This window comes from Squalius cephalus (assembly GCF_949319135.1).
Source record: "Squalius cephalus genome assembly, chromosome: 18".
NCBI lineage: Eukaryota > Metazoa > Chordata > Actinopteri > Cypriniformes > Leuciscidae > Squalius > Squalius cephalus.
In genome coordinates this window covers 12535410-12562024 of record NC_137139.1, presented here as the reverse complement: position 1 = coordinate 12562024, position 26615 = coordinate 12535410, and the positions used below count along the sequence as shown (strand labels likewise).

The window sequence follows — 26615 nt, the reverse complement described above, 5'->3', positions numbered from 1 at the left end:
TTTTTTCAAGGGACTGTTCACCCTAATATATAAATTAAGTCCTCATTTACTCACACTGGTGTTGTTCTAATGCAGTATGCCGTTCTTTCTTTCTCAGACCACAAAAGGAGAATTTTTAAAAAATGTTGTGCTTGCACTCGTCCATATAATGGTAGTGAATAGCGACCAGCATTAAGCTTTAAAAAAGACACAAATGTATCACAGAAGGATCCCATGCAACGTGTATCATGTATTCCAAGTATTCTGGGTGTATATGATAGGGTTTGGTGAAAAACAAGCGAAAATTTCATGTATTTAATGAAAATCCTGGCCGTTGATCTTCTGTGCACATTCGTGACACTTCATTATTAGCGCCGCAGTTAATTCCGATTCGCCAAGAAAAAGCACACAAGTTGTGAGAAATCACAGATAACAAAAATGTGAGAAAATACAACAAAAAAGTATCCGTGTACTTTCTTCACTGAGCTGAATATCTCCGGACCTGGGCTCCGTTTGTCAGATGACTGTCAGAATGACGGTTGACATGTGAACGCAATCGTTTTTTGTTGCGACAAACACAACGAATATATTAACCTCAGAGAAGAAAGTACATGGATTGTATTTCATGTCAGGTTTTCATTAATCTTGATTTTTCACAACTTGTTTGCTTTCTCTGGGAGAGTCTGAATGAATTGCGGCGCTACTACTTTCGCATCTTTTTAAAAAAGCTCTATGCTAAATGATGACTTAATGTTCATGACATAATTTGAACAATCCCTTTAATGAGTCAGATGGATAAAATTGTGTTAGATGCTAAATACTGTCTTACTCAATTATTTTCAGTTGGCTCTCCTGATGCCAAGATCAAGAAGCAGAAGTTAACACCTGATGGCCCAAAGGCTAGAAGGAGAAAGAAAACAGAGGAGAATACATCGACTGCAGTGAAGAAGAGGAAAATCTCTAAAGAGTCAAAGGAACCGGAGAGCATCCCAACTGATACCTCAAATGCTCCGCTTTACCTTCCAAATAATCCACTGACCTTTGTCCTTGACTCAAGCCTGACCAATAATGGGAGCCCGTTAGTCCAGCCCAAGAGGATCTGGAAGCGCAAGATGAAAGAAGGCGTGAATGAGGCAAAGCCTTCCAAACCAGCCAAAGCTGAGCTGGCAGAAGGAAAAGCTGAAGATGATGATAACAGCTCCACAGCAGGTATCTACATATTAGGGGTTGAAATTTGTTCTTTTTAAGTGGTGGTCAATCTATTTTGTACTCATACTTCTAGCGCTTAAGGTTAAAATGTATTTAATTGTTGTTTGTGTGTCACAGGCGACACTCCAAGACGTAGGGTTGCAACTGAAGAGCAAGTCCAGTTTCCTTTGCAGCATGGGTGAGCAGTCCTATGTCCAAAGTAGCGTCAACCAGGGCTTGGCACTTGTTATTTCCCAAGGAGCCCATGTGCTCCTAATTAAAAACATTTTTGGAGTGCATAAGGAACTTAAGGGGTGCAATCAAAAATGATAAAATAATTCGTTTTTCTTAAATGGATATGAGGAAACAGGAAAATTATTTAATTTATTTGAATAAAAAAATATACGCTAGGTTTTTAGCTAGCTTAAATTTCTGCTTCGTACTGAATTCATTAAATGCCAGATACAATGTGTGTAACCAAAATACCAATAATATCCAGACATTTTTCTTTTTTTAATATAATGCACTTGAAATCTAATTTTGAAGTGTCTTTTCCACTTGTATCTGCTCATCCAAACAGCTGAGGGAAATAAAGTTTGAGCTCTTGCAATCATCTACAACATATTACAATATTAACACTATAAAGTAAACATTGTCATAATTCAGCATTAGATCATAAGCAATCGCCGGGCGTTATTATGAGATTTTCATTGATTGTGAACTGAAGACTAGAATACACAACAGTGCCACGTTTTTACTTTGGAGCGTGTAGTGCTCACAGTTATTTAAAGTTTAATAATCACATTAAGCTGTAATGAGACTCCTGTTTTCCGTCCCCAAAGTTATTTAAGACCTGCAATATTAAGATCTACTTTTTTATTCTCACATGTGCTCCTAAAAAACATTTTACACTTTGCAAACATCTGTTTTTAGTTGAAGATGCTAGTGAAATTCTTGCACTGTCAAGCCCTGATAACGGATTACAATTTTGTTTTATATCTTGCTGGTAACATCTGTTTAAAAACCAAGGATATATGGTAGCTAACATACAAATAGAAATCAGCTCCAGCAATCCTCTCCAAATAATTTTAAAAATGCTTATCCAGCAATTTCAAACAGCATTGGTCTGGGTATGGCAATCCTGTTTCATGTGCTGTGTTTCACATTTGCTAGCTGGAAGCGAGAGATTCGAGTCAGGAGGCTTGAGGACCGGCTCAAAGGGGAGACGTGGTATTACAGCCCCTGTGGCCGGAGGATGAAGCAGTTCCCTGAGGTCATCAAGGTGAGTTCTGTTATACTAGCGATTACCCACAATTAGGTTCACGATTTTGGGAAAATGTAATTTTCTGATAAAAATTTAGATTTGCAGTTTAAATGCACATTAAAAAAGTTCAGGTTTGCTGTGTTGTTTGAAGGGCTGCACAAAGTTTTGTGATTGTGTGACAAAATGGCTATAAAATATATTATAATAATATTTCACTTTGTCTGAGATACTGAAAACACCAGATCATGAGCTGCTCACGTGTAAATGAACACATTGCCACTTCACTCTGAAACACACAGTGTATATACTTGTTGAAGTAAATTGCAGCCTATGCGATTTGATAATCACACTAAGCCATATTGCGATTACGGTTTTGTTTCAAATAACCGTGCAGCCCTTTCTGCAATACCACTGTAGCTTCGATGAGTGGTAAAAAGGCTTGTCTTCATCCAGTTGCTTTGGTCTCTCCTGCATTCTCCAGTTTCTGAAGAGGCATCAGGATGGTCTCGAGGGCGTTTCAAGAGAGCACTTCAGCTTCAGTCCACGCATGCCAGTGGGTGATTTCTACGAGGAGCGGGAAACACCTGAGGTGTGTATTAAGATGTCTACAGACTCGAGAGCTACATGCAATCCGAGACCGTTACACTGTTGCATGACATGCCGTTTCTCTTTAATCTTTTACAGGGTATGAAATGGTTCCCCCTTGCCAATGAGGAAGTGCCCTCCATGATCATGGCTATAACAGGGAGACGTGGTCGTCCTCCAAATCCAGACAAAGAGCCTCGTCCTCGTGGACGCCGAGCCAAAGGAGCCCAAGGTAGACGACCAGGCCGACCTCCCAAGGCCAAGATGGAGGATCTGCTCAGCAAAGTGGATGCCAGGCTGATGAAGAGACTGGAGGAAAAGGGTAAGTCTCAATATTCTCAACTGGAAAACCTGTAAGCATGTAGGAATGAATGGAGGTACATGTCATACCTTGCACAAATGATCAACGCTGTGCTCTGCAGCAAGACACCTAACCTCAGGTTGCTTTAGGTGGATTGTCTGATTAATATAACAAACTTGTAACAGAAGCACTCAACCTTTTATCTTTTATTTGAGTTGTTTTGTAGTTGCAGCTTTTTTGTCAACTATAATGAGCAGTTTATGATGATTGTTTTACAGTGGATCTCACTGAGGATGAAAAAGTAAAACTGGTCAAGATCAAGAAGAAAATGAAGAGAAAGGTGAGCTGAATTCACATTACTAGGGCTGGGACAAAATATCGATTCGTGGATCGATTCCAATTGTTTCCGAATGCATCGCAAATCTATTCTGGTTTCTAGGCTAGTTTTTAACCGCACACTTTAGTGCGATAGTGCGTTCGGCTGATTCTGAGAATGTACTTGCCCCTCAGAATGCTTTTATGACGCAAGATTAATGCAAACAACCCACTGCAAACACCCTTGTAAATCGCTTCAAACTTTATGAATAATTATTTTATAGAAGATTCAAGTGGTGTGTGTAAGTTTCTAGAGCATGCAGTGCCATCTGCTGTTAAAAACTAAACTCAGAATCAATTCTGAGAGAGAGAATCGCGATGCATTTGGAAAAAAATGGAATTGATCCAGAATCATTTCTCGATTCACAGTGCATCGATATATTGTCCCAGCCCTATTATTTATTGTAACAAGTTCACTTTGCAGAATATAACTTTTTTCATCTGTTGAAACTGAGCATCTGATTTGTCTCATGCAGGCAAGAATGAAAAGAAAGGAGGATGCAAAGAATAAAAAGATCCGACAGGAGAAACGGAAAGCAAAAGTAAGTGAAACGAACTCTAGTCAAATATTTGACCACAAAATAATTTTAGTAGCTTGAAACCCTGGTGTTCAGAGCTCTGATTGTGTTTTCTGATGTGTTTGAGCAGTTGGAGAAAGCCAAAGAGCAAGAACAGGATGATGAAGGCCAGTCTCCGTCACTGGAAAGCCCTCTGTCAGCCTCAGAGGGGCCCAAGAAGCCCGGGCGCAGGAGGAAGGTGGCGGTACCAGCGGCAGAGCCAGAGCCGTTGGATCCGGAGAAGGCCAGCCCCATCAAGAGAGTGGCCAGGGCTCGCGTCAAAGCCAAGGCTCTCGCCAAGGCCCAGGCCCAAGCCGAAGCAGAAGCGCAGGCGGCTCTGGCGGCGAAGAGGCAGGCGGAGAGGAGGGCACAGGCTCAGAGACGAATGGAGGAGAGGAAGAGGCAGCAGATGATCTTAGAGGAGATGAAGAAGCCTGCAGAGGACATGTGTCTCCCTGATCATACGGTGAGCTGGACATGCTGAGGGATTCACACATGCATGGGTTTATGTCATTACACTTGTTAATCTCATACCTGGAAACTTTGTTGTATTAAAAACAAAATCTGCACATTCGAATGCAAAAACCGCACATTTTAATTTTTGGTGTGTCACGCTAGACATGATGATGACGACGTAACTGACCCGGTTTGTTTTTGTTAGCTTATCCAGTATACAGTGGATATACAGTATACAGTGCGGCTGTGTTGTTAGTTTAAAAAATGTCAGAAAAAGTCTTCCTGCTGATGAAAACACTCTCAGTTGGTGGCAAAAATCATGCAACGACATACTTGACCATACCTGGCACATCAGTCAGAGCTGAGCGGGTTTTCATCGGCTGAAAACATTGTCAACCAAAAGCGCTAAGCACTCGCTACAGATCAAGTTGAGCGTCTGGTGGTTTTGACGAACAATATGTAGATGTGTAGTGAGTTTATTTTGTGTTCATGTAGTACATTAGTCTGTCTGTTGAAGTGTGTTTTCTCAGGTTACTGATCCACTTACAGAGTTTTATGCACTATCGTAACCTTATTTTCCTTGCATGCACATTAAGGAAATTATATTAAAGAACAATTGTTTCAAAAGTTAAAAAGTGAATGTCATTTCATTTCAATAAAAGATGCAATGCTTTATTTGGGTTATATTTGCTTATTGCGCTCGCTTGCGCCCTCTTGTAGGCATAGGAGACAATACAGTACTTTTTTCCTCTAATTGCCTTTAGAATTCAAATATATTTCGAATTTTGCCAATATTTAAGAAAGAAAATCGAATTTAGATTTTCAGCCATTTTAACAGCCCTAGTAGCCCACTTTATTGTTGAGTACATCTCTGAATGTTGGATAATTAAAGTGTGAGTGTCTTCATCTGTAGCTCCTCCCAGCGCTGTCACGGATACCAGGACTGGTGCTTTCCGGTGTGGCCTTCTCCAATTGTTTAAGGGTGGTCGAGTTCCTGCATGGTTACGGAAAGGTTCTGGGCCTCCAGGTGCCTAAGGATGTTCCCAGCCTGAGCACCCTGCAGGAAGGGCTCCTCGGCATTGGAAAGAGCCAGGGCGAGCTGCTGGATCTGCTCATTAAACTGGTGGACGCCGCTCTGCACGATCCTGGACTGCCCTCGTATTACCAGGTTTGTCTTCTTTTGAGTGTGATGTCAGTATATTAAATTTATCTTTCAAATTGTCATAGTTGTAAATGTTTTGATAACGCATCCTTTTCATCAGAAGCGTAAATTGGGTAACTTTAAATGTCTCGTTATTTTAGTTAATGGAAAACAGGCTTAAAAGCAACACAAAACCACATCCACAACATTTATATTCTGTATTTTTGTGTTTTTAAAAGAAGTCTGTTCTGCTCACCAAGCCTGCATTTATTTGATTAAAAAAAACCAAAAAACAGTAATATTGTTAAATATTATGACAATTTAAAATAACTGTTAACAATAAATATTGTAAAATGTAATTTATTCCTGTGGTCAAATTCAGCATCATTACTCCAGTTTTCAGTGTCACATGATCATTCAGAAATCATTTTATTATGCGGATTTGTTTAATGTTACAAAAGCTTTCGATTTCAGATAAATGCTGTTCTTTTTAACTTTCTATTTAAATAACTGTTGAGCATCAAATCATCATATTAGAATGATTTCTGAAGGATCATGTGACACTGAAAACTGGAGTAATGATGCTGAACATTCAGCTTTGATCACAGGAATAAATTACATTTTAATATGTATTTACATAGAAAATTTCACAATATTACAGTTTTTTTTTTATCAAATAAATGCAGGCTTGGTGAGCGGAAGAGACTTTTTTTTTATAAACATTAAAAATCTTACCGATCCAAAACATTTGACTGGTCGTGTATATATAATCACATATGTCATGTGGGTTTGGCTCTACATTTAAGGCGTTTGAGTGATCAGTGATTTAATGAAGGTTGGTTTGTTTCTCTTTCGTGTCTCAGTCTGTGAAGATCCTGGGAGAGAAGCTGGTGGATCTGGAGCTGAGCCACAACACTGTGTCTGAAGTGCTGCGGATCTTTCTGGAAGCCCATGGCTTTGAGTTGGAGGTGTGTAACAGTCTCCGTACGAAGAGCTTCCAGACCCTCAAAACCGATGTCAAAGCCTCCATACTGGCCTTCCTGGTGGAGGAACTCAATGGCAGCAACATAGTCACCAGGTCAACAGGAATTCAAATCATATCATCATCATAATTTGGAAGTGTTTTCTTGATCTATATATTTAAACATTTTCATTTTCCAACTGTTCTGTTCTGCAGGGAGATTGATAACACGCTAGAGAATATGGCAACCTACAGGAAAAACAAGTGGATTATAGAAGGCAAACTACGCAAGTAAGATCCTTGCATCTTATCATCAAAGCTTTTTGTGCAAATTTGGTCACTGTAAAAGCGGTTTTCTGAAATCTGGTTCTTCGGTCTTAAAAATGACATTGTGAAAGCTAAGCGAACCAGGACTTAATGTATCATTTTCTTTTTTGGTCCGGACCAAGAGAACTGAACTACAAGTGTGAACACGCCTAAAAATGGCTTAATCAAAGTGACCATTGCATGTGCCCTTTGCTAACGGCCTTCCCAAAATTCCTGATGCTGAAGATGGCAATGCTAGTTTCTTCTCTTTCTGAATTGCTATGTAGCTACACAAATAAACAACTGGTGTTAGTACTTGTTGGACCAAGTGTAAAAGCAGTCTAATGGCTCTTTTCTACCGAGTGGTACAGTACAATACGCAATTATTTCCGTTTCGATTGTCAGAAGTTGTGAATGGCACCAAAATATCAAACCGTACTGTACCACTTTTTTGGGACCCTTCCGTTGGGGTACCTAACACAGCAGTCCGGTACCTAAAGGGTGGAGCTAGACTCGCTGCAGAACGTTGATTGGCTGACAGAGAATCGTCACTTGCGCGTACTACAAGGGGAATTACAACATGAGGTGCCTTTTTTTTTTTTTTTATACAGTTGAAACGATACCGTTGCAACCCAATGCCGGCGTGCAACAATGTACCATGGTAGAACAAGATCTGCTGTAGGTCCCCCATTGTTGTTTACTGTGTCACTTTCTTTTCCGCGTGAGAATGACGTTGATTGCTACTTTCCGGCATACACCACGCCTATAAAGTGATGTCTATCTCTGCTTTCTGGCATACAAGGGTTTTCTGTCCTGGATCGTACTGTATCGCTCGGTGGAAACTAGCCACAAGACTCTTCTGTGGTTGGCTTCATCTTTCCTAAATATGTGTGTGTGTGTGTGTCTGAGCAGACTGAAGGCTGCGCTGATGCGGAAGACGGGCCGCCCAGAGGAGGAGCTGTGCTTTGAGGAGCGTCGGCGCAGTTCTCGTGTTGGTGTGGCCGAGGACGAGAGCATCGACGAGAACTGTGTGTTGGAGAGAGGGAGTCGCCGCAAAGCCAAAGAGGAACCCAAAAACACTGAGGTACAGAAACCAGAGCTGTGCTTTTGGAGAACAATCGCAGTATTGTCTGTGATTTAATAATGGTTTAAAGCGTTTATTTAGTACACTACATGTCAGATGTCAGTCAATATATGTATACCGTGGCTGGTTAGCTAAATTTGGTTGATTTATATAAGAGACGGTGTACTGACAACTAGGGGTGTGACGGTTAGCATATAACCGTGAGACTGACGGTTATAGTTGAACACCGTCATTAGATCTCTATAACCGCCAAAACCGCGTTATTAAAATATTTTTTACAAAAAATTTTTATCATAGAGAATGTTTAAATAATAATTAAAAACAATTGTTAACAGTCTATTTTATTAATGGTCTACGTCGTTTCCAACTGTATTTGATTATTTGCCAAGTGACCGCCAATCATTTGAGATAGAAATAAAAGCTATAATATAGTGATGTGCCATCATTATGAGATTTATTAAACAAATGAAAAACATTTGCAATAATAAACATTAGCAATGAACATTTGCAATCGGGAGACATGGTTTTTACCACTTAATGAAGTTTTGTTTTGTAAATCGTCAGGCATGATTTTTACCACTTCATTAAGTTTTGCTTTGTAGAAAGCGTTTCTTTACAGCGAATTTCGTTTTGTACAAATTGTATCTTAATTTTAATAAATGTTTCATCAACCAATTGCATGTATTTAATTTAATTAAAGCAAATATAGGAGACAATATAACCGTCACATTGAGGCTCCGATGCGCCGCGTTCACTTGCATTGCATTGTGAAGTTGAACTTGAGCGCATCTCATCGTAAATGAATGAAACTCAGCGTAGGCCTATGCCTCATACATTAGCATTAAATATCTTTGCTGCATCCTTTCTAGAACAGACAAAGGCTTTCTTGCGGCTTGCATCAGCAGAGCATTGCATAGACCGCAAAACAATCAGCGGATGGCAGGCGGGTGCGGCTTTGAAATCTGGTCAAAAAACGTTGGTGCGGATGATGAGTTAAGTGATGCAGTTGCGGATGAACTAATACCCCCATCCGCGTATCTCTATTGATAACAACATTGAACACTACACAAATATTAATTTTATTCAAACTAAGTTGTCCTATAACAGACGAACGTCGCAAACCCCCCCCCCCCCACCCCCACCCCCGACGACGACGGTTATGTTACGAACCGTCACATTTGACTCACGTCATAACCGCCATCACCAATTCTGAAACCGGCACACCCCTACTGACAACAGCTACTCTGAAGATGTGAAAGGTTGTAATTAATCAGGAAATGCATCTACTAAACATTTCCTTAGTGACTGGTGTTAGTTAAGAGTAGCAGAAATGAGCCACTTTCTGAGCTGTGCTTTTATTCATGTTCATCCATGATGTTTTGCTGAGGGTTTCCTCGTTGCATATTTGATTTGTTTACCATGACCAGCACCAGAGAAATGTGAAATATTGAACATCAGTGGTTACTTCAAGAACTAAAAAACCATTTTAGGTAAAAGCGATTCCATGGTTTAACTCTTTTGTAAAATTTACATTTTTTTCCTCACAGATTGAGAGCCCTAATACCTGCAGTGTTGCAGAGCTGGAGCGTCAGATCGATAAACTGACCAAGGTAAAATATATAATCTCAGCTTCTGAAAATTACATTTTTGAGTTTTTAAAAATCATTGTATTCTGCACATCATCAATGTACACACTTTTTATTGTATACAATTCTCCTGTAATTGTTTTAAAATTAAACTTAGAGCATGTATATTATTGACAAGTTAGACCAATTGAAGGAAGTTGGTATATTCACATAATAATCTATTAATATTAATAGAATTGACAGTTACTCCAAAAAGGCTTGGTTAAAATGAGTATATACAGTTTTAGACCTAGTGATTCCAGAAGTTTCAAATGTTGGTCATCAATTTAAATTTTTCACTATATGCACCGATACTAAGTTATCAGCCGGTACCGTTAGTCTATAATTCAGAATGATATCTGCCGATATCAGTGCTGAGCCGATAGTTTGATTTTCTTCAGGACAAAATGAAGAATTAGTTTCTCCCAACTAATCCTGTAAACTATACAGGGAAACCTCCCAGTTGGTACATTGCTGTATTATTAAAGGTTAAAATTAACAACAGAGCCCAACCCATTATACTCAACTGCTTTTGATTTTTAGATATAATAATTACACTCAAATAAAAACTGAAATCTTTGTATTCAACTCAGTTGCACATAAGGCAGTTTTCATAAACACTTTTGAGTCTATCAAAATCCGACTCTTATTGAGTCGGTCAAAATAAATATGTATTTTTATTTTGATCAAAATCTTTTCTTCTGTGTTCAGCGGCAAGTGTTTTTCCGCAAGAAGCTGCTACAGTCGTCGCATTCCATGCGAGCGGTGTCTCTCGGGCAGGACCGGTACCGGCGCAGGTACTTGCTGCTGCCGTATATGGGATGTGTCCTCGTGGAGGGAGCCGAGGATATCTTGGGTGAGTGGAAACTCCCAGCATGCAGTTAGTCTGGTATCTCGCACACTCAGAGATGTAGGCCGTGTCCCAAACACCACACTTATGGTCCCCTAAGAGTCTATACTTTATGTAATGCCATATACTGTACCTTCAGGTAATAATCTGCTGTGGAGTCACAAAAAATCAAAAAAATGTGTTGATTGCAAACAAAATCGGTTTATTGCATTTAGGTTTATTGTGATTATTATCAGTATGGCTTATAATTAATAATAATAATTATTTGTATTATTAATGTATTATTATTTTTTGTATTAGTAGTTGTTGTATAGTAAATAAAAATGAACAAAATGAAATAAATATTACTCTTGTAATATTGCACTGAAAAATACAAATATTATTTTAGAAAAATATAATAAAAAAATCTTTAACATAACTGGAATTACAATACACGTTTAATAATAATTTATAATAATACATTCACATGGCTAATAGTAATTGTCGGAATGGTTGTCAGTTTGGTTTTTAATAATACAATAATAATAATTTCACAATCTGGTAAATTAGTCATTTTCTGAATGTTCATTTGTTGTTGTTAATAATAATAGTAATAATAATAATAATAATTGCACATTTTGTTACATTAGTAATTCTCTGAATGTTCATTTGTTATTATTATTAATGAATTTCACATTGTTAAATTAGTAATTTTTTTAATGTTCATTTGTTGTATGAAGTAATATCAAGTAACTATCAAGTAATAGTAATAATAATAAACTTGTAAAATAAATAAAACTGTTGGCATATACAGTAACAGTATAGAGAATAATGTTAAAATTTGTTATAAATAAAAACCAAAAATGTTAAATATTAATTTCTTGTGCAGCCCTACTTGTTGCCCACATTAATGTCCAGTTATTACTTCCCTGTGTTCAGCTTCAGATGAAGTGACGGTCAGTGATGAGCCTGTGACTTATGTGAAGGTCATAACCCCAGTGAAAGCAGAGGTTAAAGCTGAGCCTCCCCTCTCTCCGGGTTTCGGCACCTGTTCTCCTCGAGCGTCCCAGCGTTCCCCCACAGAGGTGGATCCTCTCCCCGGCGAGGCCTCTCTGATGAGCAGCCCGAGAGGACGGGGACGCCCCCGCAAGATCAAGCCGGAAGTGGAGCTCCACCTTCGAGCCGCCAAGAGCCGGCGGCGACGGCGCTGCAGCAGCAGGTCAGCGGGTGAAGATTCGGCCATCAACTCCCCCGTGCAGGATCTCGCTCAGCCCTCTCTCGAGCCGCGGGACACCGAGGCGGACGGCAGCACGCCGATCGCAGCGTCTGGAGCCGGTCAGGGGGAGGATAACAGCCAACCGGAGGACAGTATGAGGGAGCAGGCAGAAAAACAAGGCCAGTGGTTCAACCTGTTGCCTAAGGAGCCGTGCGACGAGGCGTCTCTCGCGCAGCCGTGCGAGAACATCCCTGCACCCACTTCATCCCCAGCGAAAGACACTCCGGCACCCCTCGGCTGTGACCCGCTCGCTGCACCTCCACTGCAGCCGACCACGACACAGGTTCATACTTCAGTGATATCAGAAAAAGTGAATGAATATCCTAATGCTGAAGGCTTCTCCTTCTGATGGCTTCTCCCTGTGTTCCTCATCCTCAGGTGCAGATGGAAGCTGCTCCTCTTCCGGCTCCTCAGGTGTGCTCCACTCCAGCTCCAGCTCCCCGGGCCGGCAGGAGGCGCAGGAGAGGCAGCGGGCCGTCCCGAGTGCACTCCCGATCCAGCACGGCCAAGAGGCGCGGCAGACCTCCCTCCAATCTCTTCCAGGAGGTTGAACTGAAGTACTTCACTCAACTGACGGTGAAGCCTATTCCGTTAGGTGAGTGTCGTGATGTTAACGGATGAAAGACGGTTTTGCTCATCCTGCTTTTGTAGATTATAGGGGCTTTCGCACCTTTTCATTGTTCCTAGAACTATTGGTGGAATTTCCCGGATTTTGGCGTGTTTGCACCGCTGGAACTAGGAATGATTTTAGTTCTAGGAACTCCTTTTGGAGGAACTAATTTAGCTCCTACTTCAGAGTCTGTCTAAACCAGCACTATAGGAACTACCAGTGAAGTTAGTGATGTGGATTATAACCTATATATTTACTCCAGAAACTAAATCTACGAACATGAAAACAGTGATAGATGAGCATCTTTAATAACTTTTCATTACTGTCTACATACCTGCAAACTTGTCGCTTTTCGGCGACAATCGCCGTTTTCTTGGTCAATTGGGTCATTTACGTGAATCGCGTAGAACCGGAGAGTTTTTTTGGGGGGGGGGTATTGTTTCTCACAGTAACTGCCATGCAGGCTAGAATTGCGAAACATTATTGGATAATTCTTATAATTGACATTTCTCTGGGCCAATCGGAATCTTAGCACTTTTTCTCTTGGCCAATTGGAATCTTAGCACTTGCGTCAGAATCTTGAAGCACACAGCGTCAACTGAGCTCGGCTCGCCATTAGATGATGAGACGCCTGGCTACCGTGCGAGTCTAATGGAAACTCACGCATGAATTTTCCTGCATTGAACTTGTTTTAGCGCCCGCCAAAGTGAATTTTTGTCCCGCCAAAGTCTTATTTGATCGGTGAGTAATGTAGATGAACGGCTGCGTGTGTCACAGGGCGTATGTTTAACTGAAAGAACGAGAGAGAGAGAGACGGTCGTATTATTGATAAAATCTTATCAATTCCCATCCCTATGTGAAGACAGTAAAATTATAATCAAACATTAAAGAACATACATGTTTTTTTAATAGTTTTTTTTTTTAAGAGTTAAAAGATTAAAACATTTTGCTAACATGACTTATTGTGTCACTGTCAGTCTTTTTACATCAGAGCAAAACTAGGGTATGCAGATTAACTATTATTGTTATAGATTATTCATCAGCATGCATTAATCCCATGGCATGTAGCAAAAAAAAAAAGTTAGTCTCCTCCACCACCCCCCCCCCACCCCCCCCCCCCCCCCCCACCCCCCCCGCGGCGACACTGTCACCTTTTTTAGTCCGAGGAGTTTGCAGGTCTGTGTCTACTTTCTATGTATAACAGCTCTATCTAATAACGTATTAGGCAGGACTGTTAGACGGATCGTACAGTAATGAACACGGAGAATGCGAGCACTGTGTTTTAAGGCTCAGTCGTTCTCAGCGCCGTCAAAATAAGTCACAACAACAAGCTGACGTCACTTCAGAGTTCCAACTGGTGTTGCGAATGCAACCAGGAAAATGTTCCTAGGGGAACCATGAGCTCTCGGGAAACCACCCTGGTGGTTAGTTCCTAGAACTACCTGGTGTGAAAGCCCCTTACATAAGTGCTTTTCTAAGCCTTGCCAACTTAACCGTCCAGTTTTCTCTGAAATAGCGAACTTAGGAATTGCCATTGGATTGGATGTTCATAATATTTGAATGTCACTCAGTCAACTTTATCTAGCCCAGAGGTTTTTAGAGGAGTTGATGAAAAGCTTTTTAATTAATGTAATCATAAAAATGTAAAATTATAACTTGCACTTTGAAACCCGTTGTCAAAAGTTTGCCTTTTCAGGCCCCCAAAATGACATTGTCATGTAAATGAACGACCAAAACGCATAAGTTTTCCGTTTTTATTTGGAAACCGTGTTGTGTAAATGACCCTTAAATGTTTTTCTTGCTTTCTCTCTCCTACAGAGATGGTGAAGGGCTGGTGGTGGATCAAAGAACCGGAGGAGCTGACAGCCATACTGAGCGCCCTCCACCCACGAGGCATTCGAGAGAAGGTTCTCCACAAACACCTCACTAAACACATGGAGTATCTGGCTGAGGTCTGCAGACGTCCCGTGACCGGTGAGGAGCAGGAGCATGCGGAGTGTGATTGCAGGCTTTGGTTGATGGCAGCATGTTTAGTCTATTCTTTTGCATTGTTCCTTCCCAGATCCCATTTTTCAGATGTCAGTGGAGGATGGCGATGCCCTGCTGGAAGTGTCTAAACAGGCGTGGAGTGAGCAGGAGAGAGCCCTGCGGTTAGACATCAGTGCTCTCCAGTGGGTGGAGGACCTGGAGCAGAGGGTAGTCGGTGCAGACCTTCAGCTCAAGGTAAAGGAAACACATTTCTTCCTTTACTGAAAGAATCACAGCACTGTAAGGTCTTGTTCCAATAGTGACCACAGGGTGGCGCTGTTTGTTTATACTGTGTTCACAGCACAAGCACACTCGCTTTATGACTATTTCCACAATCTCTATTTCCAGGTGCCTGTTCCCAACACGGAGAGTGAAACGGAGGCTTGTCAGGAGTCGAGTTCTCAATTTCAGGTAGTGTAAACCAGCAGCCCACACACACCCAAGTGCTCAGTCTGTTAATCCTAAGTAGTGGAAACTGCTCTGTAAACTACACTCTATTCAAAAGGTTGTCATACTCATTAAATGTAAATTGTCAGGGTTGTTCCTTATTTATTAATTGAAAATATATTTGTAATTTTTTTTCTGAAAATTAAAAAAAATGAATGATTCATCTTATGTGGGATTCTAGTTGTTTTATCTATTATTATGTTTTTACTTGGATTTCGACATCAAAAAAGCCTTCAAAGCTGTCATGGCATTAAGAAAAGCTATGCAAACAAATTTAAAATGAAAGTTTACCACACGGGACATTTGTCCTTGTTTCAGATCTATACTCCTCCCGAGGCGGACTCCACGCGGGAGGACCTGCAGTATTACGAGCATGAGGTTGACCCCAAGGACGACTGGATGGTCAAGACTAAAAAGGAATGGTCTGACCTCCTGCGGGTTCCCAGCAACCCCCTGGACCTGGCCGTTCTCCGACTGACTAATCTTGAGCGTAACGTTGAGCGGCGTTATTTGAAGGAGCCGCTGTGGAATCTGGCAGAGGTGGTCCGCTTGGCCCCTCTCACGCCTCCGCCCGGCGGGGAGGAGGTCCCGTTAGATGCTGTCAGGTGGGTCAGAGTTGAGGGTTGTTGGTTTTTTGTACCATCAAATATCATTTCATTATTATCCTATGTAATCATATTTTTCAGCCTTCATCAAAATTAATCATTATTTCAAGTTATACAGTACTCTGGAGTAAATCAGACATGTGTTTGTTTGTCTTTATAGCTTGGAAAGTGAGATCACACCCAGGATGAGGACGTGGCGGCAGGGCCTGGACCGCTGCCGCAGTGCGTCTCAACTCTCGCTCTGTCTACTACAGCTGGAGAAAGCCATCGCATGGGAGAGATCCATCATCAAAGTGGTGAGAGCACACTCATAAGCTCAGCTTCAGAGCCTCTATGATTATTATATGATATCATTTTTTTTTATATATACATACAGGGCTTGACATTAACACCCGCCAAATGCGGGTGTATTTCAGTAGTGCCGTGTAACAGTCACGAATAGTTGAAAACTGATGTTTATATGTGTCCACAGACGTGTCAGGTGTGCCGTAAGGGTGATGACGACGAGTACCTGCTCTTGTGTGACGGCTGTGATCGTGGGTGTCACATGTTCTGCCTGAGGCCAAAGGTCATGCAGGTGCCAGAAGGCGATTGGTTTTGTCCCACCTGTGTTGCCAAGGTATGTAAAATTTGAAATATCCAGCTGCTTATTTTTTTCATCCGATTCATGTGATCATCTTGAAAAATGTGCATGAGTTTTGTTTCGTATACTTTTGTCTTTGTTTATGTTTATGAAACTAAATTTTGCAGGAAAACGGAGACTCTCCGAGATCACAGCGTCTATCGCGTAAGAGGTCAAAGCCACGGAAACGGCATCTTGGAGAAGATAGTTCAGATGAGGATGATGGGTACAAACGAGGCATGACCACACGACAAAAAGATACTCCAGCTTCCTCAAGTGGGACGAGCATCTCCCCTTCAAAGCGCAGGAGGATGACCACACGAAACCAGCCTGACCTCACCTACTGCGAGTGAGTCTTTCCTCAGTTCTTCAGTCAACCAGGAGGGACACTTTAAAAACATGACGAATAAGTTTAAATTTAAAGTGCCCCTAATATGCTTTTTCTTATGTTACCTTTCATGTAGTGTATGATGTATTAGTTTGTAAATGTAAAAGGTCTGCAAAGTTTCAAAGGTCAAAGTGCACGATAAATGGAGTTATTGTCTCTCAAAAGAAAGAATCGATTCTGAATTTCTTGAAACAAGTCCTCAGTCACAACAGACTGGGTCATCTGACCAATCAGAGCAGAGTAGACCAATCACAACAGACTGGGCCATCTGACCAATCAGAGCAGAGTAGACCAATCACAACAGACTGGGTCATCTGACCAATCAGAGCAGAGTTGGCCAATCACAACAGACTTGAGCCATCTGTCCAATCAGAGGAGAGTAGACCAATCACAACAGACTGGGTCATCTGACCAATCAGAGCAGAGTAGACCAATCACAACAGACTGAGCCATCTGACCAATCAGAGGAGAGTAGACCAATCACAACAGACTGGGTCATCTGACCAATCAGAGCAGAGTAGACCAATCACAACAGACTGGGCCATCTGACCAATCAGAGCAGAGTAGACCAATCACAACAGACTGGGTCATCTGACCAATCAGAGCAGAGTTGGCCAATCACAACAGACTTGAGCCATCTGTCCAATCAGAGGAGAGTAGACCAATCACAACAGACTGGGTCATCTGACCAATCAGAGCAGAGTAGACCAATCACAACAGACTGGGTCATCTGACCAATCAGAGCAGAGTAGACCAATCACAACAGACTGAGCCATCTGACCAATCAGAGCAGAGTAGACCAATCACAACAGACTGGGTCATCTGACCAATCAGAGCAGAGTAGACCAATCACAACAGACTGGGTCATCTGACCAATCAGAGCAGAGTAGACCAATCACAACAGACTGGGTCATCTGACCAATCAGAGCAGAGTAGACCAATCACAACAGACGGGGTCATCTGACCAATCAGAGCAGAGTAGGTTCTCGGAAAGGAAGGTTTTATAGAGACTGAATCCTTTATCGAACCGTTTCAGACTCTTAAAGTGTTTTTGACCTTGGATGCATGTAAACATATTGTTGGAGACCTTCAAAACAAAACTAGGAACCTTTAAAATAGCATAATAGGGGCACTTTAAAATTCTTTAATACAATAAAATTTTGTTTAATTTTGTTTAATTTTAATACATTTAATTTTACGTTCTCATAATACTCATTTGTAAATTTAAATTGAATTTAAAAAAGCATTGGCCTGTTGCTTTTATTAATTATTTTGTTGTTTGAATTGAAATAGTTTTTCAGCTGTCCAGTTTAACGCAATTGGCAAAATGGATAAAGAAAAAACGCTTTTTGAGTGCCACTTAAAATGTTGCTTTCATTTACTTTCAATGTAATAAACATTGTACATGTCTATGATCATCTTGGTGCATCTCTGACCTGAGTCTGAATGAATTTTCTACATGTAATAATGAACGGGTGATGTGGAATAATGACGAGCTGTTTGATGTGCTGTAGGATCATTCTGATGGAAATGGAGGCTCACTCAGACGCCTGGCCTTTCCTGGAGCCGGTCAACCCCCGCCAGGTGCCTGGCTACCGACGCATCATCAAAAACCCCATGGACTTCCTCACCATGAGGGAAAGACTTCTGCAGGGAGGGTAAGAGCGAATCTACCAATCACAACATTACATTAACATTACGTTTTTTGAGCCACGGATCAGATCAGCAAAAAAAAAAGGGGGTGGTGTAACTTTGCTTTTCCTTTATTACTTAAAGCTCACTTGAAGTTCTTCGATACTACATCAAAAACTACTAGCCGAACTGATAAAGTTCACACATTATTTAAAATAAGTGAACAGTCAGTAATAAAATAACAAATACACAAATTACAAGCAGAGATGAATACTAAATAACACATTTACAAAGTCTAACAGTAGTATTCAGGTGCAGAAATTAATAATTAAGCCTAAATGTTAAATAACACTATTTATTCACTGTAGAAATAAAATATAGTTGTATCTTTGTTAAAGCTGTATTTTGTTGTTTTATTAAAGGAGAACTCCGGTCAATTTTAACATTGAGCTCATTTTTTTGTACATTTGGAGTGCTGTCAATACAGAGAACAACGACAAAAATCGGTGTTGCCTACATCGTGTTATCCTCTTTTTAAAATTTGCACCCTGTTGACTTCAATGGGGCAAGTTTAAAACCTGCTTTTAGCCTCTTAACATCCTTGATGTGTCATTACAAGTGCCCAGCCATGTGAGTGATTCCTTCAGAGTGAACGCGAGTGAATCTGACTGCAGTAGATGTGAAAGAAATTAATAAAAGTGATGTTAATTCAGCCAGCGCACATACCTGTATTTACATCCTGTTTTCGGTCGAAGTCCACAGTAGTCGATTGTCGAGTTCACGCGCATAGGTTTAGTTACCTATTATCACGCGCGTGAACTCGACAATCGACTACTTTGGACTTCGACCGAAAACAGGTCGAAAAAAAAATATATAAATCAATTTATATATTAATTTATTTATAAGTTAATTTTAGTGAGCTAATATTTAAACTGTTCCACAATCATTTATCGGTTCTTAAATGTCCAGTTTACCAGTAATTGGACCGATGTTAATGCATGTCAAAGAAAAATGAACTTAAAGTTGAGTCAGACTCTATCTGTATTTGACATTATGTTTGGGTGTATAATGTTTAGCAAAGTTTTGTTCAGACATCAACTGCAAAAACAAAGACTATAAGATCTCTGTCGTAAGCCGCTTGCACACCCGTGTCTCTCAGGTACTGCAGCTGTGAGGAGTTTGCTGCCGACGCTCATCTGGTTTTCAACAACTGCGAACTCTTCAACGAGGACACGTCGGACGTGGGCAAGGCCGGCCACTCCATGCGCCGCTTCTTCGAGAGCCGCTGGGCGGAGTTTTACGAGAACAAGGACAAATAGAGACGCTGCCCTCTGCTGCATGGGAGGAACGCCACGCTCCTTCGATGAGGCCCGTTACTACTAAAAACTCTTTCTGGAGAGCCCTCCAGTCCTATGTATGCATACACATGTAGATATATGTATAAATTTGTTCTGTTTGTTTTACAAGTATCTGTTTTTGCCCCCCTCCCAACCCACCTTGATTTAAGGTTCAAACATTTCTTTATCAACTGGTGTTACGGCGTACAAACTTCTCATCTTTCTTCACTTTCATCCGTCACTCCTTTGGGGGTCGAAGTACTTCTACAGGACTTGATCGGGTCACACTTGATGTCACGTGTCACAGACACACCTCTATCAGGACGTTCTCTCACTGTTTCGCCTTCTGCTCCTTAACGTACTGCTCGTGGACCACGCGTGTCCCCTTGATTGAAAATGTAACGTAACGTGCTTTCGAGACTAGAAGCAATTTCCTCAGTATATTTTTTATTATATACTATATATACACTTAAAGACAGAAAAAAAAATAGTTGGGATTATTTAATAGCAATAGACTGTAGTGAATCTGTACAGACATGTCGTAGAGAGATGTATAGGTGACTCATGAAACGGCCAGTAAACATGCTATATCACGTGTAACTCATCACGTCTTTTGCTTGTAGAAAATTGGTCTTTTGAACTGGAGGTTTGCCATCTTTTACTAAGGATTTGCTTTTTTTTTTCTGTCATGCCCCCTAAACCCAGAAAATCAGTGTTCGTTCATGATGAAATCTGACGTAATGCCAATAGCAGAATCATTTAGGCCAGTTTTAACTTGATTTTTAAGCTCCGCTAGCTAGATAGCCATTTTCAAAGCTTTTGCTTGGTGTATGACTATTGTCTGTGGGGGGAAAAAAAAAAACTTTAGGTCGTATTGATATTGGTTTATATGGAAAGGATAATGTACGTACTTATGACAGTATAGGTTGGTTTAGCGCCGCTTATTTTCTTCGCTGTCTCTTCAGTATGACTGGATCCGGTTTGCTCCTGGTTTTCATGAACATGATGATTTGTTAAAAACCCTTGATCCATCCTCAGATGTTTAGACTGTTTTATGTGTTTTAATGATGTGTGTGTGTGATTGTTTGAACCTGGACCAACTCCGTCAAAAAGGATATTGTAACCATGCTTTCTCAAATGAAAATGCCTTGCATTATTAGTGGTTGAACTGACCCATAAGGATTTGTGAAATCTGAGCGTTTTCATTGCTCCCCTTATTATTCCAAAGCAGGATACACTGAGTAGAGGAGCGCAGTAGAGCACACTATTCATGTTCATTCATACACTGAACTCAACGTGCGCACCAGGAGATGCACCGTTCACTCTGTTCCTCCTCGTACAAAAAGGGACATATTTGCTTCTCCTAATTTTTTTTTTTTTTTACAGATGGAAAACCTGAAGACAGTACTAGAACATTCAACCAAATGTGGTGTTAGTGAATTTTTAATAATGTACAGTTTTTGTGACTTTAAATTTGTTCCTTTCTATATTTTTAGGACCAATATATCGTTTTTAAGAGGCGACATTAAATGACCATGTTGTTTCAAGGTAATGTAACACGCGTGCACCTGTAGAATGTACTGTAACAGAAATAAAACATCTAGTAGACGAACATCTGGTCTCCTTAATATGTTTATTATCTGTATAGTGTCTGGTAATGGCGTTTGTATATAAGATATCACACAACAAGCATGAATACTCTAAACATCAGCACTGCCTTGAGTCTGAGATTGCTTTTATATATAAAGAAGTTAAAGGGGTGGTTGAATATGATTTCACTTTTCTAACTTTAGTGTGTAATGTTGCTGTTTGAGCATAAACAACATCTGCAAAGTTGCAATGCTCAAAGTTCAAAGCAAAGGGAGATATTTGCTTTTACAGAAATCGCTTTTTAAGGACTACAACAAACGGCTGGTAGGAACTACAATGAGCTGCTTCATCACTGACCCTAAAATTTACATAAACCCCGCCCCCGGGAACACGATTTATAGATTACCATGACAGAATATGCTAATCAATGACTAGAAGATAACTCCACATAAGCTACATAAATTCATCAACTAACCATTCAGAAATGTCCTGTTGCTTCTACATGTTTTCACTTCTTCTTGAGTCTCTCTATTGTCTGACTCTGGTTTGAACATAAAAGGCTAAAAGTTTGTGACATTTTGACACACAGTACATGTGTGTGTGTGAGGTAAAAGGACACGAGCTCTTGATCAACTTTACTGAAAAAAAACCACAAAAAAAAACCTGTTGTACACAATCCTCTACATGCCAAGGAAAGGGCCTATTATTACTATAACTAAAAATGTCCCACTTCAGGTCGTGATACATGTTTTTCTGTGAATAAATATATACACACACACTTGTATGCATCTATAAGCATATTCTTTAATAGTGACATGCCGTATTTTGTGAGGGTTGTTATGATTGCTATTGATTGAGTCACCGAGGTTGGTAAGAAAATCTGTTATTAATATTTTGGAATGGAGATTTTAGGACCGTTACCACGGGATGTTTTTCAGCAACTGGGCTTGACGGAGTGGGAATGTTGTGTATTAGCTATTTTGAGCAGAGAGTCTGTGGCATGGAAACTGTGTGTTGTCGTGTTGGTAGTGCAGCATCACAGGCTCGAGCAGCAGGTGGTCGGAGTGTATCTGCACGCTTTGTGTCGCACAGATCCCCGGGGTGTGTGTGTGTGTGTCTGCAGCACATGCTGAAGGTCAGGATGCTGTCTGTCCCAGCTGGGCCTGGACCGCCCCCCCCTTTCTGTCTCTGGAAGTATTACTGTATTTGCTTTATATCATTTGGGGGGGGAAAATCACCTTTCTGTACACTTTCTACTTATCATGGGTCCAGCTCCTTGGTATAGGACCTAAATATATTGTCCTCGGTCCTGTGAATTTTAGTGATGATATTCATATTTTACACTAAAAAAAGTCCATGAACTAAATTACTTAAATTTAGGGAGAAAAAATACCTTGTTTTAATGTCATCAAAATGGACAAATCTGTTTTTTTTATGGAACATTGCAGTAATTATTGTAAATGGTTTAGGCCTATCCATGCACATCATGTTTTTTAATTCAAGTGCCTCATAGTCTTTAATTAAGGAGGGGTGGGGGGTGACGTCAGGCTTCCAGTAGGGAGACCTGAGGTGATGTCATTAGAAAGAGCGGGGAAAAGAATAGGGGAAACGTACAAAAAAACATAGGGATGTATGCAACTATATCACTCAACTCATTACGAGTATGATATTAACTTTTCAATCAAATAAGCTAATATGTCACTTGTGTTAAGCTGTCTATTCCTTTTTGTGTCCAACTAGCTTACATATCCAGGCAGAACATTTAGATTTTGTATATGTAATTTTTTTTTAAACAAACTTAATATCACTCACTTTATTAGTATTTGTACTGTACAGTTGTGCCGTTTTGGGGGATTTCTGGTATTTTTTTTCTATTCGCCTCAATTTATAATAATTTAAATACACATTTATATAAAACGGCAAACATTTTTGTGAAATTCTCTTTAAAGAAGATCTACATTTCTCAATTTCATTCATGATGATAACATGAAAAATGTGCCATGGATTAGTGGAAGATTCCTGGCATCTACTAGAAAACAAACACTTTAATTTTCAACTACAGAAGGGGAGGTTCGCCCAGAGCGCCAGAACCGCCACTGTCGACCAATAGCAAACCACAAACATACAATCAATTCCCCATGGACAAAATTAAGCCCAGCCCTCTTATTCCAGAAGCCATTTCACTCAGATATGTGTCACAATAGGGAGGAAAAGACTATCAAAGCTTCCATTTCATGCCGACTTTAAGGTCTGATGTGTCCTATAAAACCAGACACCAACATTTTAGAGAAAGCTGACTAACATTGTTTTTTTAGAATTAAGAATTAAGTTCTTGCCATTTTCTATCATTTGGACCCATAGAATTTTTCGATTTACATTGTCATCAGTGTCGTAACTGACAATAGCACACCTGATTCTATTTATATCATTTTTAGTAACCATATTTCATAAATAATAAAAGTAAAACTCAAAAATTATTTAACATACAAGTTTATAGTGAATGTGAACTTGAGGGGAATTGACTTCATATAACCACTAAAAATCATCTGACACCAGCTGGTTAAAAGTTATTGGACAAATGATAAATTAGCTCTAAGAAAAGCTTATTTGTTTGCAGCTGACAAGTTTGATGGTTTCCCAGACAGCAACCTAGTGCCGGCCCAGATCCAGCCCACATTGAATCCACATGTACCAGATGTGGCCCGGATCTGGGCCGGCACTATGTTGCTGTCTGGGCTGTTATTTAATGAAATTACATCTTTTAGAGTGACTTAAAGGAACACGCCGACTTTTTGGGACTTTAGCTTATTCACCGTATCCCCCAGAGTTAGATAAGTCCATACATACCCTTCTCATCTCCGTGCGTGCCGTAACTCACAGCGTGTACATATAACAAGGTCACATGAGACAGCCATCTTCTAACCGTATACATACTGGGAACTATATTCTCAGAAGGCGAAGCACTGCTACTTGGGCGGAGTGATTATAGTTCCCTGTATGTATATGGTTAGAAGATGGCTGTCTCATGTGACCTTGTTATACGTACACACTGTGACTATAGGAAAATGTTGGCGTTATTTTGTCACTTATTGGGAGCAGTATGCTAGCTGGAGCCGTTCACCTCCAGTCTTTGTGCTAAGCTAGGCTAGCGGTGGGTGCGTCAGACAGAGTTACGGCACGCACGGAGATGAGAAGGGTATGTATGGACTTATCTAACTCTGGGGGATACGGGGAATTAGCTAAAGTCCCAAAAAGTTGGTGTGTCCCTTTAAGTGTCCAAATATTTTGAGGCCAGTGTAGAAATGTCTTTTGTTGTGTCCAAATTCAGAGGCCGCATCCTTTCGAAGGACAGGAATACCCCCGGGATCAGGGATGAAGACCTCTGCTCTACTCTAACTTTACCTTTCCTAACCCTGTTCTACCCATTTCTGTCCTGCTCTTTTCTAGTAATCCTTAGCTGGCAGTTCGATTCTGTGTGATGCACTCTGTGCTGTTCGTGGGTGTGTGTGTGTTTGTGTGTGTACTGTTGGTGTCAGCATTCTGAGTGTGGAGAATGGAGAAAAAAGGTTTCTACACTGTCAAGTCGACCTCCCCTCGCTGGCCTACGCCGGGTTTAGGTTCACAAAAGAGGGGATCACAGCTCCACAAACCACCAGCATGAAGTGGATTACAGGCAGGACGCACACACACACACACTCTCTTCCCCCCCGACCTCTCCAAGTCAGTGTTGACCTTGATCTAGTCTCAGAAGTTCAACGTTCACTCTGACCTGTAATCAGCCACTATAAGCAAACCATATTCAAATCTAGAGGGCCGCCCCGGAAATGTGTTGAGATAAATGTTGAGGCTGCAAATGAACTGTTTCATCTTTGTTCATTTTCTTTACACTTGATCACTGACCTTGAATCTCATTAAAACCTGTCAAGGTCATTATTCAACCCAAAATCAAAAGAAATATACAGCTCTGGAAAAAAATTAAGAGACCACTGCAAAATTAGCAGTTTTATCGTTATGTATCTGTTTGAGTAAAATGAACATTTTTATTTATTCTACAAGCTATTGACAACATTTCTTCCAAATTTCAAATAAAAATATTGTAATTTAGAGAATTTATTTGCAGAAATGACAGGTCAGAATAACGAAAAAAAGATGCCATGTTTTCAGACCTCGAATAATGCAAAGAAAACTCATTTTTAAACAACACAATCCTATTGTTTTAACTTAGGAAGAGTTCAGAAATCTATATTTGGTGAAATAACCCTGATTTCCAATCACAGCTCTCATGTGTCTTGGCATGTTCCCTATCAGTCGGTCACATTGCTGTTGGGCGGCTTCATGCCACTCCTGGCAAAAAAATTCTAGCAGACTGGCTTTATTTAATGGCTGGTGACCCTCTTGCTTACATTCCAGGGGTTTTCAGTGGGGTTCAGGTTTGGAGATTGCGATGGACATGACACGGTCTGTCTTTGTGAAGGACGTGCGACTCAATCCACGTACAAGATTGTCCTGGAAGAAAACATGCTTCCTTCTGCTCTGACAATGTTCCCCAAATCAAAGGATTGTTTTCCCCTGCAGAGCGACGCTCTAATCCACACAGCCAGGCCAGTCAAGGTGTGGATGAAGGACCACCGGATCAAGACCCTGTCATGGCCATCACAATCTCCAGACATGAAAAAGACTTGAAGTTCAAGTCATGTGACCATGGTGGAGTTCATTTTTAGAGCTTCTGCCGATTGTATTTAGGCTTAAGAAAAGTCGTGTTCATTTGTGGAGATTATCATGATGAACAAAACGTGCAAGAATCATGAAGTTTTGTTGGTTATTTTCTGCAAATGCCAATGGAAATATCCTATTGGGTTTGTGTTTTTCTATATAAAAATGTTGATACAATATAAAGTATTTTCTCTGGCTCTTGTTTTGAATTATTTTGTTCCGTTGTTATGCTTGATGTTTTCATCTGTTGATGTTGTACAAGCAGAATGTGACGGTTGGTCGGTGTGGTATTAGTCCCGCCCCTCCTCCACTGTGATTGGACGGCTGGGCAAAAAGTGACAGTGATGAGTGCTGTGTTTAACCCAAAGTTGAACATTCTTCAAGGCGACTGCCCCGCTCTGCCCGGGCTTGAACCCGGGTCTCCGTGTGTTAACAAGGAGGCTAAAGACCGCAGATATCAATTAGTCATATTTAATTGAATGTTTCTTGTGTGTCTGTAATAAGATGCTAGAAATGAAACATTTCAGTGAAGCTGTATTAGGCCTATCCAGTTTGAATGAGCCTACATTGAACATGTATTCACTCTCAGAAAAAAGGTACAGCGCTGCCCTAAGGTACAAAAGTGAAAAGGTACATATTTGTACCTTACTTAAAATTTGTACCTTTTTACCTTACCTAAATGGTAAATATTAGTACCTTAAAGGTACATGTTAGTA

At 40.5% G+C, this 26615-nt stretch overlaps 1 protein-coding gene across 2 annotated transcripts in view; it reads left to right on the top strand.

Moving 5' to 3' along the window:
* baz2a (bromodomain adjacent to zinc finger domain, 2A) overlaps positions 1-21211 on the top strand; it is a 30142-nt gene extending 8931 nt beyond the window's left edge. Inside the window, exons 6-30 of one of the 2 annotated variants that reach the window (XM_079848394.1) lie at positions 823-1188; positions 1306-1366; positions 2341-2449; positions 2913-3020; positions 3116-3338; positions 3596-3657; positions 4169-4234; positions 4341-4715; positions 5619-5873; positions 6710-6924; positions 7024-7098; positions 8026-8197; positions 9745-9807; positions 10534-10678; positions 11591-12210; positions 12306-12522; positions 14356-14511; positions 14600-14760; positions 14914-14976; positions 15331-15617; positions 15778-15913; positions 16090-16236; positions 16368-16588; positions 18142-18285; positions 19419-21211. In XM_079848394.1, coding sequence (XP_079704520.1) covers positions 823-1188; positions 1306-1366; positions 2341-2449; positions 2913-3020; positions 3116-3338; positions 3596-3657; positions 4169-4234; positions 4341-4715; positions 5619-5873; positions 6710-6924; positions 7024-7098; positions 8026-8197; positions 9745-9807; positions 10534-10678; positions 11591-12210; positions 12306-12522; positions 14356-14511; positions 14600-14760; positions 14914-14976; positions 15331-15617; positions 15778-15913; positions 16090-16236; positions 16368-16588; positions 18142-18285; positions 19419-19578 — 4607 coding nt within the window. In that variant the 3' untranslated portion in view covers positions 19579-21211. The remainder of the gene's footprint in view (positions 1-822; positions 1189-1305; positions 1367-2340; positions 2450-2912; positions 3021-3115; positions 3339-3595; positions 3658-4168; positions 4235-4340; positions 4716-5618; positions 5874-6709; positions 6925-7023; positions 7099-8025; positions 8198-9744; positions 9808-10533; positions 10679-11590; positions 12211-12305; positions 12523-14355; positions 14512-14599; positions 14761-14913; positions 14977-15330; positions 15618-15777; positions 15914-16089; positions 16237-16367; positions 16589-18141; positions 18286-19418) is intronic. The other variant, XM_079848395.1, reaches the window with a different exon arrangement.
* The last annotated feature ends 5404 nt before the right edge of the window (positions 21212-26615 follow it).